The following is a 22,569-nucleotide window of genomic DNA, read 5'->3' on the forward strand; positions in this document are numbered from 1 at the left end:
GTCTGTATAGTCTTGCTTCCACCATTTGTCCTAGGGTTCTATCCGTCCATGGTTTTTTAAAAAAATTTTTTTCTTAATAATCAATTTTAATTTTAATAACGTTATTATACTTTACTTTCGTTCTTTCTTTCTTTCTTTCCTTCCTTCCTTCCCTCCTTTAGACAACGAATCATCCCAAATTGAGGAGGTGGTCTCTGACAGCAAGATTTATGATTTTTCCCCATTTACCTCTTTTAGTGAGGGTGTATGTGTATGCTTATGTGTAAGATTTTGTCTGTATAGCTTTGCTTCCAACATTTGTCCTAAGGTTCTATCCGTCCCTTCTTTTTTTTTCTAAATAAGAATTTTTTAATTCAATAACTTTATTATATTTATTTTATTTTTACTGTATCTTCTTTCTTTCTGTCTTTTTTCCTTCTTTTCCTCCTTCCTTCCTTCCTCCCTCCCTCCCTCCCTCCTTTCTTTCCTTCTTGCCTTCTTTCCTTCTTTGCTTCTTTCTTTCTTCCTTCCTTCCTTCCCTCCTTTCCTTCTTTCTTTCCTCATACTTCTACTAATTCCCTCTACTTTTCCTCCCTTTTATTCTGAGCCGTGTGGATGAAAAGCTCTTGGTGCTCCAGCCAGGAGTCAGGGCTCTGCCTCTGAGGTAGGAGAGCCAACTTCAGGACACTGGTCAACAAGAGACCTCCCAGCTCCACATAATATCAAACGGCAAAAATCTCCCAGAGACCTCCATCTTAACACCAGCACCCAGCTTCACTCAACGACCAGCAAGCCACAGTGCTGGACAACCTATGCCAAACAACTAGCAATACAGGAACACAACCCCACCCATTAGCAGAGAGGCTGCCTAAAATCATAATAAGGCCACAGACGCCCCAAAACACACCACCAGACGTGAACCTGCCCACTAGAGAGACAAGATCCAGCCTCATCCACCACAACACAGGCACTAGTCCCCTCCACCAGGAAGCCTACACAACCCACTGAACCAACCTTAGCCACTGGAGACAGACATCAAAAACAGCAGGAACTAGGAACCTGCAGCCTGCAAAAAGGAGACACCAAACAAAGTAAGATAAGCAAAATGAGAAGACAGAAAAACACACAGCAGACAAAGGAGCAAGATAAAAATGCACCAGACCTAACAAATGAAGAGGAAATAGGCAGTCTACCTGAAAAAGAATTCAGAATAATGATAGTAAGGATGATCCGAAATCTTGGAGATAGAATGGACAAAATGCAAGAATCAGTTAACAAGGACCTAGAAGAACTAAAGATGAAACAAGCAACGATGAACAACACAATAAATGAAATTAAAAGTACTCTAGATGGGATCAATAGCAGAATAACTGAGGCAGAAGAACGGATAAGTGACCTGGAAGATAAAATAGTGGAAATAACTACTGCAGAGCAGAATAAAGAAAAAAGAATGAAAAGAACTGAGGACAGTCTCAGAGACCTCTGGGACAACATTAAATGCACCAACATTCGAATTATAGGGGTTCCAGAAGAAGAAGAGAAAAAGAAAGGGACTGAGAAAATATTTGAAGAGATTATAGTTGAAAACTTCCCTAATATGGGAAAGGAAATAGTTAATCAAGTCCAGGAAGCACAGAGAGTCCCATACAGGATAAATCCAAGGAGAAACACGCCAAGACACATATTAATCAAACTGTCAAAAATTAAATACAAAGAAAGCATATTAAAAGCAGCAAGGGAAAAACAACAAATAACACATAAGGGAATCCCCATAAGGTTAACAGCTGATCTCTCAGCAGAAACCCTACAAGCCAGAAGGGAGTGGCAGGACATACCGAAAGTGATGAAGGAGAAAAACCTGCAGCCAAGACTACTCTACCCAGCAAGGATCTCATTCAGATTTGATGGAGAAATTAAAACCTTTACAGACAAGCAAAAGCTGAGAGAGTTCAGCACCACCAAACCAGCTTTACAACAAATGCTAAAGGATCTTCTCTAGGCAAGAAACACAAGAGAAGGAAAAGACCTATAATAACGAACCCAAAACAATATAGAAAATGGGAATAGGAACATACATATCGATAATTACCTTAAATGTAAATGGACTAAATGCTCCCACCAAAAGACACAGATTAGCTGAATGGATACAAAAACAAGACCCTTATATATGCTGTCTACAAGAGACCCACTTCAGACCTAGAGACACATACAGACTGAAAGTAAGGGGATGGAAAAAGATATTCCATGCAAATGGAAACCAAAAGAAAGCTGGAGTAGCAATTCTCATATCAGACAAAATAGACCTTAAAATAAGGACTATTAAAAGAGATAAAGAAGGACACTACATAATGATCAAGGGATCGATCCAAGAAGAAAATATAACAGTTGTAAATATTTATGCACCCAACATAGGAGCACCTCAATACATAAGGCAAATGCTAACAGCCATAAAAGGGGAAATCGACAGTAACACATTCATAGTAGGGGACTTAAACACTCCACTTTCATCCATGGACAGATCATCCAAAATGAAAATAAATAAGGAAACACAAGCTTTAAATGATACATTAAACAAGATGGACTTAATTGATATTTATAGGACACTCCATCCAAAAACAACAGAATACACATTTTTCTCAAGTGCTCATGGAACATTCTCCAGGATAGATCATATCTTGGGTCACAAATCAAGCCTTGGTAAATTTAAGAAAATTGAAATTGTATCAGGTATCTTTTCTGACCACAACGCCATGAGACTAGATATCAATTACAGGAAAAGATCTGTAAAAAATACAAACACATGGAGGCTAAACAATACACTACTTAATAATGAAGTGATCACTGAAGAAATCAAAGAGGAAATCAAAAAATACCTAGAAACAAATGACAATGGAGACACAACGACTCAAAACTTGTGGGATGCAGCAAAAGCAGTTCTAAGGGGGAAGTTTATAGCAATACAAGCCCACCTTAAGAAGCAGGAAACATCTCGAATAAGCAACCTAACCTTGCACCTCAAGCAATTAGAGAAAGAAGAACAAAAAAAGCCCAAAGCTGGCAGAAGGAAAGAAATCATAAAAATCAGATCAGAAATAAATGAAAAAGAAATGAAGGAAACAATAGCAAAGATCAATAAAACTAAAAGCTGGTTCTTTGAGAAGATAAACAAAATAGATAAACCACTAGCCAGACTCATCAAGAAAAAAAGGGAGAAGACTCAAATCAATAGAATTAGAAATGAAAAAGGAGAGGTAACAACTGACACTGCAGAAATAAAAGAGATCATGAGAGATTACTACAAGCAACTCTATGCCAATAAAATGGACAATCTGGAAGAAATGGACAAATTCTTAGAAATGCACAACCTGCCAAGACTGAATCAGGAAGAAACAGAAAATATGAACAGACCAATCACAAGCACTGAAATTGAAACTGTGATTAAAAATCTTCCAACAAAGAAAAGCCCAGGACCAGATAGCTTCACAGGCGAATTCTATCAAACATTTAGAGAAGAGCTAACACCTATCCTTCTCAAACTCTTCCAAAATATAGCAGAGGGATGAACACTCCCAAACTCCTTCTACGAGGCCACCATCACCTTGATACCAAAACCAGACAAGGATGTCACAAAGAAAGAAAACTACAGGCCAATATCACTGATGAACATAGATGCAAAAATCCTCAACAAAATACTAGCAAACAGAATCCAACAGCACATTAAAAGGATCATACACCATGATCAAGTGGGGTTTATTCCAGGAATGCAAGGATTCTTCAATATACGCAAATCTATCAATGTGATACACCATATTAACAAACTGAAGGAGAAAAACCATATGATCATCTCAATAGACGCAGAGAAAGCTTTTGACAAAATTCAACACCCATTTATGATAAAAACCCTGCAGAAAGTAGGCATAGAGGGAACTTTCCTCAACATAATAAAGGCCATATATGACAAGCCCACAGCGAACATCATCCTCAATGGTGAAAAACTGAAAACATTTCCACTAAGATCAGGAACAAGACAAGGTTGCCCACTCTCACCACTCTTATTCAACATAGTTTTGGAAGTTTTAGCCACAGCAATCAGAGAAGAAAAGGAAATAAAAGGAGTCCAAATCAGAAAAGAAGAAGTAAAGCTGTCACTGTTTGCAGATGACATGATCCTATACATAGAGAATCCTAAAGATGCTACCAGAAAACTACTAGAGCTAATCAATGAATTTGGTAAAGTGGCAGGATACAAAATTAATGCACAGAAATCTCTGGCATTCCTATATACTAATGATGAAAAATCTGAAAGTGAAATCAAGAAAACACTCCCATTTACCATTGCAACAAAAAGAATAAAATATCTAGGAATAAACCTACCTAAGGAGACAAAAGACCTGTATGCAGAAAATTATAAGACACTGATGAAAGAAATTAAAAATGATACAAATAGATGGAGAGATATACCATGTTCTTGGATTGGAAGAATCAACATTGTGAAAATGACTCTACTACCCAAAGCAATCTATAGATTCAATGCAATCCCTATCAAACTACCACTGGCATTTTTCACAGAACTAGAACAAAAAATTTTGCAATTTGTATGGAAACACAAAAGACCCCGAATAGCCAAAGCAATCTTGAGAACGAGAAAAGGAACTGGAGGAATCAGGCTCCCTGACTTCAGACTATACTACAAAGCTACAGTAATCAAGACAGTATGGTACTGGCACAAAAACAGAAAGATAGATCAATGGAACAGGATAGAAAGCCCAGAGATAAACCCATGCACATATGGTCACCTTATCTTTGACAAAGGAGGCAGAAATGTACAGTGGAGAAAGGACAGCCTCTTCAATAAGTGGTGCTGGGAAAACTGGACAGGTACATGTAAAAGTATGAAATTAGAACACTCCCTAACACCATACACAAAAATAAGCTCAAAATGGATTAAAGACCTAAATATAAGGCCAGACACTATCAAACTCTTAGAGGAAAACATAGGCAGAACACTCTATGACATAAATCACAGCAAGATCCTTTCTGACCCACCTCCTAGAGTAATGGAAATAAAACCAAAAATAAACAAATGGGACCTAATGAAACTTCAAAGCTTTTGCACAGCAAAGGAAACCATAAACAAGACCAAAAGACAACCCTCAGAATGGGAGAAAATATTTGCAAATGAAGCAACTGACAAAGGATTAATCGCCAAAATTTACAAGCAGCTCATGCAGCTCAATAACAAAAGAACAAACAACCCAATCCAAAAATGGGCAGAAGATCTAAATAGACATTTCTCCAAAGAAGATATACAGACTGCCAACAAACACATGAAAGAATGCTCAACATCATTAATCATTAGAGAAATGCAAATCAAAACTACAATGAGATATCATCTCATACCAGTCAGAATGGCCATCATCAAAAAATCTAGAAACAATAAATGCTGGAGAGGGTGTGGAGAAAATGGAACACTCTTGCACTGCTGGTGGGAATGTGAATTGGTTCAGCCACTATGGAGAACAGTATGGAGGTCCCTTAAAAAGCTACAAATAGAACTACCATATGACCCAGCAATCCCACTACTGGGCATATACCCTGAGAAAACCGAAATTCAAAAAGAGTCATGTACCAAAATGTTCATTGCAGCTCTATTTACAATAGCCCGGAGATGGAAACAACCTAAGTGCCCATCATCGGATGAATGGATAAAGAAGATGTGGCACATATATACAATGGAATATTACTCAGCCATAAAAAGAAACGAAATTGAGCTATTTGTAATGAGGTGGATAGACCTAGAGTCTGTCATACAGAGTGAAGTAAGTCAGAAAGAAAAAGACAAATACCGTATGCTAACACATATATATGGAATTTAAGGAAAAAAATGTCATGAAGAACCTAGGGGTAAGGCAGCAAATAAAGACGCAGACCTCCTAGAGAACGGACTTGAGGTTATGGGGAGGGGGAAGGTGAGCTGCGACAGGGCGAGAGAGAGTCATGGACATATACACACTAACAAACGTAGTAAGGTAGATAGCTAGTGGGAAGCAGCCGCATGGCACAGGGATATTGGCTCGGTGCTTTGTGACAGCCTGGAGGGGTTGGATAGGGAGGGTGGGAGGGAGGGAGACGCAAGAAGGAAGAGATATGGGAACATATGTATATGTATAACTGATTCACTTTGTTATAAAGCAGAAACTAACACACCATTGTAAAGCAATTATACCCCAATAAAGATGTTAAAAAAAAAATAAAGCATATAAGAGACTAAGAAAAAAAATTAAGTTTAAGATGATTGTTCACTGAGAGATGTAAAATTAATTTGTAAAAATAAAAGAATCTGAAATATGAAAAAAAATAAAAATAAACTCAAAATGGATTAAAGACCTAAATGTAAGGCCAGACACTATAAAACTCTTAGCAGAAAACATAGGCAGAATATTCTATGACATAAATCACAGCAAGATCCTTTTTGACCCACCTCCTACAGAAATGGAAATAAAAACTAAAATAAACAAATGGGACCTAATGAAACTTAAAACCTATTGCACAGGAAAGGTAACCATAAACAAGACGAAAAGACAACCCTCAGAATGGGAGAAAATATTTGCAAATGAAGCAACTGACAAAGGATAAATCTCCAAAATTTACAAGCAGCTCATGCAGCTCAATATCAAAAAAACAAACAACCCACTCCAAAAATGGGCAGAAGACGTAAACAGATATTTCTCCAAAGAAGATATACAGATTGCCAACAAACGCATGAAAGGATGCTCGACATCACTAATCATTAGAGAAATGCAAATCAAAACTACAGTGAGGTATCACCTCACACCAGTCAGAATGGCCAGCATCAAAAAATCTACAAACAATAAATGCTGGAGAGGGCGTGGAGAAAAGGGAACCCTCTTGCACTGTTGGTGTGAATGTAAACTGATACAGCCACTATGGAGAACAGTATGGAGGTTCCTTAAAAAACTACAAATAGAACTACCATACGACCCAGCAATCCCACTACTGGGCATATACCATAATTCAAAGAGAGTCATGTACCACAATGTTCACTGCAGCTCTATTTACAATAGCCAGGACATGGAAGCAACCTAGGTGTCCACTGACAGATGAATGGATAAAGAAGATGTGGCACATATATACAATGGAATATTACTCAGCCATAAAAAGAAACGAAATTGAGTTATTTGTAGTGAGGCGGATGGACCTAGAGTCTGTCATACAGAGTGAAGTTAGAAAGAGAGAAACAAATACTGTATGCTAACACATATATATGGAATCCAAAAAAAAAAAACGTTCTGAAGAACCTAGGGGCAGGACAGGAATAAAGATGCAGACATAGAGAATGGACTTGAGGACACGGGGAGGGGGAAGGGTAAACTGGGATGAAGTGAGAGAGTGGCATGGACTTACATACACTACCAAATGTAAAAAGATAGCTAGTGGGCAAGTAGCCGCATAGCTACTTGCGGTAGTAAGTTTGGTGCTTTGTGACCACCTAGAGGGGTGGGATAGGGAGGGTGGGAGGGAGACCCAAGAGGGAGGAGATATGGGGAGATATATACATATATATATATGTATAGCTGATTCACTTTTTTATAATGCAGAAACATACCATTGTAAAGCAATTTTACTCCAATAAAGATGTTAAAAAAAAAAAGAAAGAGGAGATATAATAACCGGTAACTGCAGAAATACAAACAACCATAACACAATACTGTGAACAATTATATCCCAACAAACTGCACAACCTAGAAGAAATGGAAAAGTTTGTAGAAAATTACTGTCCACCACAATTCAATCAGTAAGAAATATATAATTTAAACACACTGACCACCAGAAGTGAAATTAATATCTAATAAAAAAAGCTTACTGTGAACAAAAGAGCAATACAAGATGTCTTCACTGGGAAAGTACACCAAACATACAAAGAACTTACACGAATCCTTCTGAAACTCTTACAAAAGACTGAAGAGGACATAACACTCCCAAAATCATTTGGTGAAGTGACCATCACCATGATATTAAAAAAAGACAAAGACACTAGCAAAAAGAAAATTATAGGCCAATATGTCTAATGAATATACATGTAAAAATTCTCAACAGAATATTAGCAAAACAAATCCAACAACACATTAGAAAGACCATAGACCAAGTTAAAGGTGGATTCATCCCAGGCTCAGAAGGATGGTACAACATATGCAAATCAATCAGATGGCATGATAGTAAATATAGAAAATCCTAAAGATGCTACCAGAAAACTATTAGAGCTAATCAATGAAATTAGTAAAGTTGCAGGATACAAAATTAATACACAGGAATCTGTTAGGTTCCTATACACTAACAATGAAAAATCAGAAATTCAAGAAACAATCCCATTAACCACTGCATCAGAAAGAATAAAATACCTAGGAATAAATCTACCTAAGGAGGTGAAAGACCTGTATGCAGAAAACTATAAAATACTGATGAAAGAAACCAAAGATGACACAAACAGATGGAGAGATATACCATGTTTTTGGATTGGAAGAATCAACATTGTGAAAATGACTGTACTACCCAAAGCAATCTACGGATTCAATGCAATCCCTATCAAATTACCAATGGCATTTTTCACTAGAACAAAAAATTTTACAATTTGTATGGAAATACAAAAGACCCCGAATAGCCAAAGTAATCTTGAGAAAGAATAAAGGAGCTGGAGGAATCAGGCTACACTGACTGATTTCAGACTGACTTCAGACTATACTACAAAGCTACAGTAATCAAGACAGTATGGGACTGGTACAAAAACAGTAATACAAATCAATGGAACAGGATAGAAAGCCCAGAAACAATCAATTAATGTCAATTAATTACACACTTATGGTCAATTAATCTACAACAAAGGAGGCAAGAATATACAATGGAGAAAGGACAACCTCTTCAATAAGTGGTTCTGGGAAAACTGGACAGCTACGTGTAAAAGAATGAAATTAGAACACTCCCTAACACCATACACAAATATAAACTCAAAATGGATTAAAGACCTAACTGTAAGGCCAGACACTATAAAACTCTTAGAGGAAAAAACAGGCGGGGGCTTCCCTGGTGGTACAGTGGTTGAGCATCTGCCTGCCAATGCAGGGGACATGGGTTCGAGCCCTGGTCTGGGAAGATCCCACATGCCGTGGAGCAGCTAGGCCCGTGAGCCATGGCCACTGAGCCTGCGCGTCCAGAGCACAGGCAACGGGAGAGGCCACAACAGTGAGAGGCCTACGTACCGCAAAAAAAAAAAAAAAACCAGCGGAACACTCCTTGATATAAATTGCAGCAAGATCTTTTTTGACCCACCTCCTAGAGTAATGAAGATAAAAACAAAAGTAAACAAATGGGATCTAATTAAATTTAAAAGCATTTGCACAGCAAAGGAAACCATAAACAAGATGAAAAGACAACCCTCAGAATGGGAGAAAATATTTGCAAATGAAGCAACTGACAAAGGATTAATCTCCAAAATATAAAAACAGCTCATGCAGCTCAATATCAAAAAAACAAACAACCCAATGCAAAAATGGGCAGAAGACCTAAATAGACATTTCTCCAAAGACGACATACAGATGGGCAACAAACACATGAAAACATGCTCATCACTAATTATGAGAAAAATGCAAATCAAAACTACAATGAGTTATCACCTCACATTGGTCAGAATGGCCGTCATCAAAAAAAATCTACAAACAAGAAATGAGGAAAGGGTGTGGAGAAAAGGGAACCCTCTTGCACTATTGGTGGGAATGTAAATTGATACAGCCACTGTGGAGAACAGTATGTGGGTTCCTTAAAAAACTAGATAGAACTACCATATGACCCAGCAATCCCACTACTGGGCACACACCCAGAGAAAAGTATAATTCAAAAAGACACATGGACCCCAATGTTCACTGCAGCACTATTTACAATAGCCAGGACATGGTGGCAACCTAAATGTCCATCAGCAGAAGAATGGATAAAGAAGATGTGGTACATATATACAATGGAATATTACTCAGCCATAAAAGGAATGAAACTGGGTCATTTGTAGAGATGTGGATGGACCTAGAGACTGTCATACAGACTGAAGAAATGCAGAAAGAGAAAAACACATATCGTACATTGACGAATATATGTGGAATCTAGGAAAATGGTACAGATGATCGTATTTGCAAACCAGAAACAGAGACAAAGAGGTAGAGTTCAAATGTAAGGATACCAAGGGGGAAAGGGGGAGTGGGATGAATCGGGAGATTGAGGTTGACATATATACACTACTGCTACTACGTATAAAAGATAACTAATGAGAACCTACTGTATAGCACAGCAAAATCTACTCATTGCACTGTGGTGACCTAAAGGGGAACAAAATCCAAAATAGATGTGAGTGTGTGTGTGTGTGTACACATATATGTATATGTATAGTGATGCATTTTGCTGTCCAGTAGAAACTAACACAACATTGTAAATCAACTATACTCCAATAAAAAGTAATTTAAAAAAACTAAAAATAGAGTTACCATATGATCCAACAAAACCACTCCTGGGCATATAGCTGGAGAAAACTCTAAATCAAAAAGATACATACACCCCAATGTTCACGGAAGCACTATTTACAATAGCCAAGACATGGAAGCTATCTACATGTCCATCAACAGATGAATTCATAAAGATGTGCTATATATATAGACATATGTATAAAGAGATGTGTGTATGTATATCTATATATGCATAATGAAATACTACTCAGCCATAAAAAAGAAATAAATTATGTCATTTGCAGAAGAGATGATCATACGATATCACACAAAGACAAATATCATATGGTACCACTTATACGTGGAATGTGAAATATGACACAGATGAACTTATTTGCAAACCAGAAACAGACTCACACACATAGAACACAAACTCATGGCTCCCGCAGGGGAAAGGGCGGAGGAGGGATAAATTAGGAGTTTGGGATTAGCAGATACAGACTACTATATATAAAACAGATAAACAACAAGGTCCTACTGTATAGCACAGGGAACTCTATTCAATATCTTATAAGGAACGATAATGGAAAAAGTTCGCAAGAGATACATAAATGTTTAACTGAATCACTTGGCTGTACACCAGAAACACAAAATTGTAAATTAACCATACTTCAATCAAACAAACAAACAAACAAACAAAAATAGCTCATACACCACGATCAAGTTGGATTCATTCCAGGCTCACAAGGAGGGTTCAACATACACAAATCAACCAGTGCAACACAGCACATCAACCAAAGAAAAGACAAAAACCACACAATCATCGCCATCGATGCAGGAAAAGCATTTCATAAAATTCCACATACATTCATCATAAAAACTCTTACCGGAGCGGGTATGGAGGGAACACAACTCAACATAATAAAAGCTATTCATGACCAACCCACAGCCAACATAATACTCAATGAGGACAAGCTGACAGTCTTCCCACTAAAATCTGGAACAAGTCAAGGATGCCCACCCTCACTGCTTTTATTCAACATGGTATTGCAAGTCCTCACCACAACACTCAGACAAGAAAAAGATATAAAAGGTATCCAAATTGGAAGGAAAGAGGTACAATTCTCTTGGTATGCAGATGACCTGATACTATACATAGAAAACCGTAAAGACCCCACACAAAAACTACGAGCAATGATAAACAAATTCAGCAAGGTAGCACGATGCAAGACTGACATATGGAAATCTGTTGCATTTCTTCACACTAACAATGAAATATCAGAAAGGGAAAGTAAACAAAACAATCCCATTTAAAATCGTATCGAAAAATAAAATACAGAGGAATAAACCTGACCAAGGAGGTGAGAGACTTATATGCTGACAACTGCAACACACTGACAAAGGCCACTGAACATGATTCAAAGAAGTGCACAGCTATCCCATACTCCTGGAGTAGAAGAACTAGTATCATTTAAATGGCCATACTACCCAAAGCAAACTACAGATTTCATGCGATCCCTACCACATTACCCATGACATTTCTCACAGAACTCGAACAAATAATCCTAAATGTACATGGAACCATAAAAGCCTGAGAATTACCAAGCGCTCCTCAGGAAAAAGAACAAAGCTGCAGCCATAACCCGCCCAGACTTCAGACAACACTACAAAGTTACAGTAACCAAAACAGCATAGTACTCCACAAACACAGCCATAGGGATAAAGCGAACAAAATACAGAGAGCCAGAGATACACTCACACACCTACAGTCGATTAGTCTTTGACAAAGGAGGCGAAAATATACAATGGAGAAAAGACAGTCCCTTCAGCAAGTGGTATTGGGAAAGCTGGACAGCCTCATGTAAACCAGTGAAGTTGGAACACTCCCTCATTCCACACACAAACATACACTCAAAATGGCTTAACAACTTAAATGCAAGACATGACACCACCGAACTCCTAGAAGAGAACCTTAGGTAAAACATACTCTAGCATAAATCCTAGAAATGTTTTCTAAGGTCGGCCTCCCAAGGCAATGGAAACAAAAGCAAAACTACACAAATAGGACCTCATCAAACTTCTCATCTTTTGCACAGCAAAGGGAACCATAAACAAAACCAAAAGACAACCTACGAACTGGGAGAAAATATCTGCAACGGGGTGACCGACAAGGGCTTCATTTCCAAAATATACCAACAGCTCATACCACTCAATACCAAAACCACAAATAAGACAATTTTAAAAATGGGCAGAAGACCTCAACAGACACTTCTCCAAAGGAGACATACACATGGGCAATAGGTACATGAACAGATGGCCAACATCACTAATTACTCGAGAAATGCAAGTCAAAACTCAAGTGAGCTGTCACCTCACAATCAGGCAGAGCAGCCATCATCAAAAAGGCTACAAATAATAAATGCAGGAGGGGATGTGGAGAAAAAGGAACCCTCCTACCCTCTTGGTGGGCACATAAACTGGTGCAGGCACTATGGAGAAGAGTATGGAGGTTCCGTAAAAAACTAAACATAGAGTTACCATATGATCCAGCAATCCCACTCCTGGCCATATAGCTGGAGAAAACTCTAATTTGAAAATATACATGCACCCCAATATTTAAGCAGTACTATTTACAATAGCCAAAACTTGTAAGGAATCTTTATGTCCATTGATAGCTGTATGCATAAGGAAGATGTGATACACACACACACACACACACACACACTGGAATATTACTCAGCCATAAAAAAGAATTAAATAATGCCATTTGCAGCATCATGGATGGACCTAGAGATTATTTTGCTACTTGAAATCAGACAGATACAAATATCATGATATCAATCACATATGGAATATAAAAAATAGTACAAATGAACTTATTAGAAAACAGAAACACTTACAGTAATAGAAAACATACTTATCGTTACCAAAGGGTAAAGTGGGGTAGGGATAAATTAGGAGTATGTGATTAACAGATACACACTACCATATATAAAATACATAAACAACAGGGATGTATGTACAGCACAGTGAACTATCTTCAACATTTTGTAACAACCTTTAATGGAGAAGTATAAAAAAGATATATATACTGTATATATGTGTGTGTGTATACATATGTACTCATACACATATATGTAACCAAATCACTTTGATCTACACCTGACATTTACACAGTGTGGCAAATGGGCAAATGAACTATGCTTCAAGTAAAAAATAAATAAATAAAAGAGAGATCTCCATGTGTTGGATCCTGCAGGCTGGGAAGAAGATCTAGTCGTAGGTCCCACCATGCATATAAATGTCCGGCTAACCTTTATCTTTTCAAGATGCTCCCTCGGTCACCTCTGCCTCCAGAATCCTACTCAGGTCTTGGAGGCAGAGCTGAAATGAAGCCTTCTCATTCACCCTTGTGAATCACTTTGTGTTCGTTAACTCAATTTCTTATCTTTGCATCTGGCGTTAACTTCATTCATGCTGCCTAGTAATAGTTAACTATTTTTCTAGTTATTTCCCTGAGGCAATAAGGAGCTTAAAAGGTAGGGTGCTCTGGTCCCCTTTCCCCCAAGTGGCCTGAACTCTGTCTTGCACAGAGTAGGTGACTGAGATGCCTGTTGACTCCGATTTGGATTGACTTGTGGAAAAGAAGATTCTAGAGCCTGAGGCCAAGTGAAATGGTGTTTTTATTTGAGGCATAAAAGCACATGGGTTTCTGTCACACAGGATGAGGACGGCTTTAGTTACTGGTTTTAAGATAAGACTTTGTTTATGTTAAACACAGCTTCTCTCACAGCTTCTTGGGAAATGAATCAGAGAACAAGACGCAGCCAGGAAAGAAAGTCATTACTGTTGCTGGGAAGTTGTAAAGAAAGAGAAGAACTTATTCAAATCAATGCACATGTCACAGGGCCCCAAGGAGGATGAGAGTGGTGTGGGGAAAAATGATCTAAGTCCCTCGTCTTGGCCGTGATGTTGGCCTCTCCTTCCAAGGCAAGGACTTGCCCCTAAATGGAAGCAGCGGGGTCAACTTGGCCCTTCTGACTGCACCAACGTCTCAGGGCTCCCCAGTTCCCTCTCTGGATCCCCAGTTCAGTCCCCCCCTTTCCCCTGAAGAACTCAGAGAGGAAGGGCAGGGTCTACGTCATGGACACTGCTACTTGCTCGATGAAGCTGGCCAGGTTTATGTCCCGTTCTGAAAGGCCCGCACACTCATGAGTGCTCAGGGTGATGTGGACCTGAAACAAAACCAGAGATTCGGGGCCAGCTGATTCCACCGACTGCACCTAAGAGCAGGAGAGAGTCACCAGCTCCCGGGCTCAGCCACACCAAGAAGTGTAACCAGACACTAACCCCTCTCCTGGGGGCTGCCTTCCTGACGAGTCTCTAACATCAGTGCAAAACTGTCTTCTATTACACCTCCATAAACACTGGTAACCACAGCATAGGATAAAAAAAGAAAGATCCAGATATCAAGAGCAACCTCAAGGCCAGAGACAAGACCCCAAACCAACTCCTCAACACGGTCGGTCCATTTACAGAACATCACTTCCAGCCTTAATGCCTTTAGAAAGAGTCCAGCATAGCTCTTGGTTCACGACAGGCATTTAATGACTGTTTCCATTCATTCAGGAGACAGGCTGATCTCCTTGGTGTGCATGGGTATTCTTAGTTCAAGTTTATTGCCTTTTCATTCTTCCATATCTCCAGAAAATGTCACCCCTTTAGAGCTATTAACAGTGAATATGCCTGGTCCCCACAGCCTTTCCTTCTCTAGGATTTGCCTTCTTAATGTCTCCTTAACCCACATGTTGTCTCACTAGTGTTTCAAGTTGCTTTTCTTTAATCTGTAGTGAGACTGAATATTTTCTAGGGGTGTTTATGTCAATCCTAGGAAGGAGATGAAAGGAACAGGAGCGGACAGTCGACCTATGGGTGAGGAGAGCCCACAGGCAAGTCCAAGGAAGTGGCCTTCAGAATGAGGTGGAGTTCTAGGCACGTATCACTCACCTTGTTGTACACGTTAAACCATTCAGGATGGTGGTCCAATTTCTCAGCCTGAAGAGCCACTCTTGTCATGAAGCCAAAAGCCTGTTTAATGAAGTGAGACCCAGGTTAGTGTCCTGAAGGAGAGGACTGCTGGGCCCCCTTTTATGGCCAGCGTAAGGCCCAGATGCAGGAGGACTGCCTCACTCCCTACAAGGTGATCCTTCCAGCTTTCAGCATTCCGCCTAGCACCCTGCCACTGGTTCTGAGGCTGCAGTTTGAGGTGGTCCTTCTGCAGTAGGAAGTCTTGTTACCAGGACCACCAACAAGGTAGAAACCCCAGAGAGCTTCTGAGTCTTCGCCAATCTTTTGGTTATCTACTAAAATGTCTTCAAATGTGCATCTGCTTCCCACTTGAACTGTCTTCTCTAAGGATCGTTTCGAAAAGTTCCAGGTGTGGAGAGCCCAAGACCCATCTCCACCCTCTCCAATCCCCAAGGAGGACACGGTCCAAGTAAAATGGATTAGTGGAGCATCTGACAGTCTTGGCTAACAGAACTTTAAGGGAAGGAACACGTTCTGGAGCGTGACCCTGAGCAGCCCCAGTCTCAGGACGCTCTGTCCCACCTGACATCATACCCGATTGAAGTCTTTGAAGTGGAACTGCTTGAAGATGGCATCCCGGCCTTCCAGCTCATTCCACCCCACAGCCCGCAGGTTTGGCAGCAGCTGGTCCCTCTCCTCAGCACTTAGCCTGTGCGCTTTGCCAGCCTAGGAGAGGGAAAACACAGAAGACCAAGGACATTCGTTTTTTTTCACAGGACAACAGAGAGGGCTCTGGACCTTTGGGGAAATTTAGCCAGCCTCCACTGGCAGTTCTGGTGGCGCAGTCAAAGGGCAGCTGGTCTAAATCAACAGACTGGGAGGAGGGGCTCTGTCTGGTGCACTGATAGGTTCTTAGGCAACAGAGAGTCCTGAGGTGTAATGCAAATCGCTGGGGCAGAGAAACACTCCTTCCCCACCCCTGCCCCCAAAGCCTTACAGAGGGCACCCCTCCGTAAAAACCTATGTCTCTTCTGTTCACGGGGGAGCAAAGGTAAATCAAGCCCACTCTTGCTGTGTATTGAAGAGGAAACTGCGGCCTAGAGAGGGGAAATGACCTCTCTTCCTTCACCCCCCACCCTCAGTCAGCAAAAGCACAGGAATCCTTCTCAAGGTGGGTCCATGCGTCTGCATCCCTGGGGCTGGGCAAAGGAACCAGCACTTAAAGCATGGTCCAGGCGATCCCTAGCCACACCGCGGTCAACAACCACTGGCACTACCTCCTAGTGGGTATCCCACCACGCTCCCAGGCAGCCTCTGGTTCCCAGCTGCCAGGCCTACGTTTCTCAGTTTTCCACCTTCTTTTCTATTCTGTCAGCTTGGGAAGCTGGAGCCGCAGAGCTCAGTCCCCAAAGCAGAAGTAACTTGGCCAAGGGCAAACGGCAAAGCCACTGCCTCGGCCTATTTTCCTATTGTGCAAAATGCCCTCGAGGCAGCCCAAACTGGCGTTAATTCAGGCCGGGAGTGGAACCCTCTCTTGGAGAACAGAAGAAAGCAAAGGTCAGTTCCAGCCTCTAAGAAGATCCAGGTGGAGGAGCTTAAGGGATCCCAGAATTTAGGCCCCTGAAGTAGAACTACCCAAGGCAGGAAAGTGAGAGTGCTAAATTAAATCAGTTAGGTCTGGGAAGAGAATGCAAGGGAGGCTAATCTAGCTTTTATGAGGTAGCCTGCAAACTGGAAGCCAGGTGGCCTTGGGGCACTCATCTCCCCTGGCCTGATGGGTATAAAGGCCCAAGAACTTCCACTTTAGGAATCAGCCAGAGGAGCCAGGAGACACTTTAATAAACTCCATTGTTATTAAGGGAATATCATCTGCATTTTTAAAAAGAGACTTGCTGGGGCAAGTAAGCTTATGACAGGCCTTCAGGTTTGGGGCAGAACTGGAAAAACATTTCAGGGCTCTGATAACCGTTTTCTCCCTCCTGAAAGTGCGGTTTCTCTCTGGACCAATCTGGCTGGCTCTGTCTCCTCTACTGGGCTCTGGAAGGCCAGTGAGGGCAGTCGAGATCTGCATCGCCGCCCAACCCCCAGACAGCTGACCCTGTCTCAGTGGCTGGTAAGCCTGGTCCGTGTATCCAGGCAACCGGGTGACCACATGGCAGCCAAGGCATCAGAACCCACCATTTAGTTCTCTGGCTCTGCAAGGAGTGCGCGGGTACTAGCGGGCTCCTAGGAGGCTCCTTTTTAGAGTCTTCTGGAATCCCCTACATTTCACAGCCTGGGGCTGAACTGACAAGTCCCTGTGAAATCTGGGATCAGAGAGGGGGCAGGGGTGGTGTTTGCTTAGTAAATCACAGGTCAGGCCTGGACTCAGCCTGGACCTCTGGGAGTGTGCAGAGGGGTTACTGATTACCCACGCCCTGCGGCTTTGGGCCTCAGTGTACCTCACAATCAGCTCACCCACCACCTTCTCTCCATCTGAACCGTAGCCTTCAAAGTGCCCTCCCAGGTGGCACCGCAATCCCGACCGCTCCTAACGCTTTGAGGCCCAACACTTCTGCTGTTTAGTAAAGCTTCCTGGGTCTAGAAGCTTCTCCGCAGGCTCACCTTCACCTCCCCAGCTGAGCACAGGGCCTGAGACTCCCAGGAAGGCTCAGCCTGGAGGGCAGGTGACCCTGAGCAACCATGTCCCCATAGCTGGGCAGAGGCCTCAAACTAGGAGCCAGGGGCCGGCTCTGAGGTCGGGGGACAGCACAGAGGGCTTAGCAGAAGAGCAAGCGAGAAGGGCAGTAAACAGGCAGACAGAGGGACGCGCAAATTCAGTCGCCCCAATACAGGACAGAACCTCGCCACCGAGGGGAACTATGCCCTGGGCTCACTATGCCGCCCCTCCCCACCCCCGCCCAGAAAGGTCTCTAAACCCCACCCGCGGCACTGAGGCCCCGCGCGGGCTCTGGCGGGGGGCTCCCGCCTAGCTGTAACCCGGACCTGCCACCGCCCCTCTCCCGGCTTCAGCTTCCCAGGGGTCACCACTCGGGGTCGGGGGTGGGACAGAGACCCCGACTCCCCCAGCCGGGCGCGCGGCTGCTCTGCGAAGGCCTCGGAGGAACCCCCCGCCCCGTACCTCCCGGCGCCGTCCTCTGGCCTGGGCGGGGACCCAGCGCGGCCCCTCGCTCTCCTCCGCCCCTCCCGCGCGCCTCCTCCTAACCCGGTCGCCCCTACGGGTGATCCCCCCCGACTCGCTCACCATGCCGGGCGCGGACGCGGGCAGCAGCTGGTGGCGGCGGAGCAGACGAGCGAGACGCCCGGCGCACTGGGAAGCCGTCGCGCGGGGCGGCGCTCAGGCCGCCCCGGGGCTGGAGCTCAGCCGGGAAGGGGCCGCCCACTGGTAATCATTAACAACAGCTGGGGCTGCTTTCCAGCACTTTCCTCCGTGCCGACGTTGCAGGGAGCTCGGGGATTAAGGACCCAGGCTCCAAACGCGGACTCCAGCAATTGCATCGCGCTCTGCCGCTTACCAGCTGTGTGACCCTGGGCGCGAGATTACTTTTTCTTTTTTAAAAACACCTTACTGAGAAATTGACCCACACAGTAAACTGCACATGTTTAAAGTGTACAGTTTGATGCTTTTTGACATGTATGCATCTGTGCAACCATCGCTACGATAAAGATCAAGAACATAGCCATAACCCTTAAATTGCGTCCTCCCAACTCAAGACAACTGTTGACCTGCTTCCTCACTATAGATTAGGTTGCATTTTCTAGAATGCTATGTAAATGCAAATCATACAAATTATACTCTTTTTATATCTGCCTTCTTTCACTCAGCAGGATTGCCCATGTCGTTGCACATATCAATAGTTTCTTCCTTTTTATGGCTAAGTAGACGTTATTTTATAGTATTATATTGTAATGGATATGCTACAATTTGTTGGACGTTTGGATTGTTTCCAGTTTTTGACTATTACAAATAAAGCTGCTGTGAACTTTGGCATACAAGTGTTTGTATGGATATATGTTTTCACTTGTCTTGCGTGAATACCTAGGAGTGGAATGGCTAGGCCATATGGCAAGTATATACTTATAACTTGTTAGAAATCTGCCAAACTGCTTCTGAAAGTGGTCAGACCATCTTACATCCCCACCAGCAGTGTATGAGACTTCCAGTTCCCTTGCACCACGCCCCCCCCAGCTGCACGAATACTTGCTATGTCAGTCTTTTTAATTTTAGCCAATCTAATTGGTGCGCAGTGGTATCTCACTGTGGTTTTGAGTTTCCTAAATGACTAATGATATTAAATACCTTTTCATGTGCTTATTTGCCAATGGTCAGTCTTTGGTGAATTGCCTGTTCAAATTTCCTGCCCGTTTAAAAAAAAAAATTGAATTTTTTGTTTTCTTACTGGGTTTTCAGAGTTCTTCATTCTGGATACAAGCACTTTATCAGATATATGATTTGCAAATATTTTGTTTGCTTTCTCACAATGTCTTTCAAAGAGCGAATGTTCTTAATTTTGATGAAATCCGACTTATCAAAAGTTTCTTTTATGAATTGGTATTTTGATGTTGTAACTAAGAAATCTTTGCCTAACCCAAGGTCACAAAGATTTTTCTCCTATGTTTTCTTCTATATTTTATAGTTTTTAGTTTTACTTTTTAGAATTTACAGTGCTTTTTTAAAGTTGGTTTTCGGAACTCTATATATCTCAACTTTAATTGCTTGTCAGTTTTAGATATTGCAAATATCTCCTCCCGTTCAGCCATCTGTACACTAACTTCTTGTATGATGTCCTTTGTTGGCAGAAATCTTATATTTTGGTATAATAAGACTTATGCATTAGCTTGGCAACGCTGGTGGGTAGAGGGCAGACGAGAGTTTTCAAAGACAGAAAGGAGGATTTGGGCTCTGCTACGGTGTAGACAGCTGGAAAGAGTGTTCCACAGTAGCAATGAGAAAAGCCTGGAGATAATATACAATCATCACTTTTCTTCAGCTGGCCGGGGAGCTGAGGTCACAGGGCAACCAAGTAGTCTGAATTCCACGGGAGGCAGGATGCACCTGTGCCAGGTGTGCCTGCCAGGTGTGGGGCGGGGAGGGGAGGGGGAAGACACACAGCCTCCATAAAAGTGGGTGAGAAGAAATCAGCTGCAATGTTAACACATTGTTGGAAGCCAGGTGTGTGCTGGCATACAGTCTGGAATAGCTGGGGCCCTGAGACACCACGGGGAGAGTTTGCACACACAAACAGCTTTTATTTATGGACCTCCACTGAGTGCGCAGGAGAAAGAGTGGGGGAAGGGCAAAAGATGGGAGCAAACCCTCCTTCCCCCTCCCTCCCCCCCAGCCAAGCAGGGGATTGGCTGCTGCTGTGGGAAAAGGGCCCAACTTGAAGTCCTCTCCAGACCCTTGTCTTAAAGGAGCAAAAGCTGTAAATCGCTAGGAGAGGGCCAACAAATCCTATCTCTCCCAGAACCCAGATAAATATGCATTGTGGCTTCATTTCCATATATATATGGATATATATGAAAGCATATACCCATACAAACACTCGGAGGAAAAAAGAAAATCCCTCTGCCCTGGGGTAGGGGCAGGAAACAGTTCTGGGCCTGGGATCCTATACCAATACAACTGGAGGTCGGCTACCTCTGGGGAGAAGCAGGAAACTTGCACACAAGTCCAGCCACAGATATAAGGCAGTCTGGCTGCCATGGGGCCGAGGGAGGGCGGGGATGGGCAGGAACACTGAGAAAGCTCCAGCACCCAGGGCCACAGAGAGCCCACTTCCAGCCCCCTGCCATGAACCTAGCACTAGTAGCGTACCACTGGGAGAAGGGCAAGAATGTGGGAAGTATGTGGAGAGACACCTTCTTCCTGTGGGATCGTTAGGGAAATGCCAACTGGTACTACAATGAGATCCCACTACACACCTCTTAGAAGGACTAGGAAAAAATGCCACCTGATAACACCATGTGTGTGGATGAAGATGTGAGGTCACTGGAACTCTCATGCATTGCTGGTGGACATACAAAACGGTTCAGCCCTTTGGAAAACAACTTGGCAATTCCTTGTGAAGTTAAACATACACTTACCTTATGAATCAGCAATCCCACCCCAAGAGAAATGAAAACAGGTCCACGGGGAAAAAAATCCCATATGCAAATGTGTATAACAGCTGTATTTGGAAATAATCCAAATGTCCATCAACAGAGAAATGAATAAACAAATGTGGTCCATTCATGAACTGGAATACTACTCAGCAATACAAATGAATGACTGCTGACCCCTGCAACAATATGCATGAATCTGAAAAGCATGCTAAGTGACAGAAGCCACACTGAAAGTTAAAAAAAAAAAAAAGAAATCATCTGCTTACAAATATTGCACATCTGATGATAGGAAGAAATTTCTACACATTAGATGCTGTTTCTGTACACATTGAGCCTTGTGTACAGAACCCACCCAGCTCCTCCGTTAACCACATGCTTCTCTGCCAGGGGCTGTGGGATGCATTCCCATCACAACTTCTGGCCCTGCACCTCTATGTCACCACACAACGCTGGGTGACTCGGCACAGCAGGAGTTGGGGATATTTCTGGAAGGAATTCTTATAAGCAGAACAGCTAGCAATAACTAATCTAGACATGGATGTAACTTAGAATCATTCATTCATGTATCTATCTAAACCCAAAATAACTCTATCGCCAATACAACTTGCCCTTAGTATGATCCCCAAACATGCCCAATGTTTAACACAAGCCAACATGAGGGGTGTGACATAGGGAAAGTTGGAGTGACAAAAGACAAGGGGCTTAATCTATTGCACTTAAAATATCTATCTTTTGCAAATTTTGCAAAACCATGTGACCATGTTGGTCCCTGGGTAGGTCCCCTTCAAAAGAAGGGCCATGAGGCTCAGGTTTTATCTGCTTCCCCATAAACCCACCCCTGCCAGGGGGCCTTCCCTGAGGAACCCACCCAGCTCCTGACCATCATTTATTTGGCCTCTTTCCTCAATACTTCCTGTTCTTCCTTTCCTTTGCTCCTGAAAGATGAAAATTGGCA

The 22,569-nt window shown here is 42.3% G+C and overlaps 1 protein-coding gene across 6 annotated transcripts in view; it reads right to left on the reverse strand.

The window, feature by feature from the left end:
- Positions 1-18,859, reverse strand: part of PCBD1 (pterin-4 alpha-carbinolamine dehydratase 1) — a 42,700-nt gene extending 23,841 nt beyond the window's left edge. For 3 of the 6 annotated variants that reach the window (XR_009535955.1, XM_060125426.1, XM_060125430.1), the window contains exons 1-3: positions 18,754-18,859; positions 16,104-16,235; positions 15,489-15,569 (exon numbers count right to left, since the gene is read on the reverse strand). Coding sequence is in view for 5 of the 6 variants with exons in the window: in XM_060125426.1 (XP_059981409.1) it covers positions 15,489-15,569; positions 16,104-16,235; positions 18,754-18,756 (216 nt within the window). In the remaining variant the exon portion in view is untranslated. Of the gene's footprint in view, positions 1-14,146; positions 14,717-15,488; positions 15,570-16,103; positions 16,236-18,753 lie in introns of those variants that run through there. The other 3 variants (XM_060125427.1, XM_060125428.1, XM_060125429.1) reach the window with 3 other exon arrangements.
- Between the last annotated feature and the right edge of the window lie 3,710 nt (positions 18,860-22,569).

Source organism: Lagenorhynchus albirostris, chromosome 16 (genome assembly GCF_949774975.1).
Source record: "Lagenorhynchus albirostris chromosome 16, mLagAlb1.1, whole genome shotgun sequence".
NCBI classification, from domain to species: Eukaryota; Metazoa; Chordata; class Mammalia; order Artiodactyla; family Delphinidae; genus Lagenorhynchus; species Lagenorhynchus albirostris.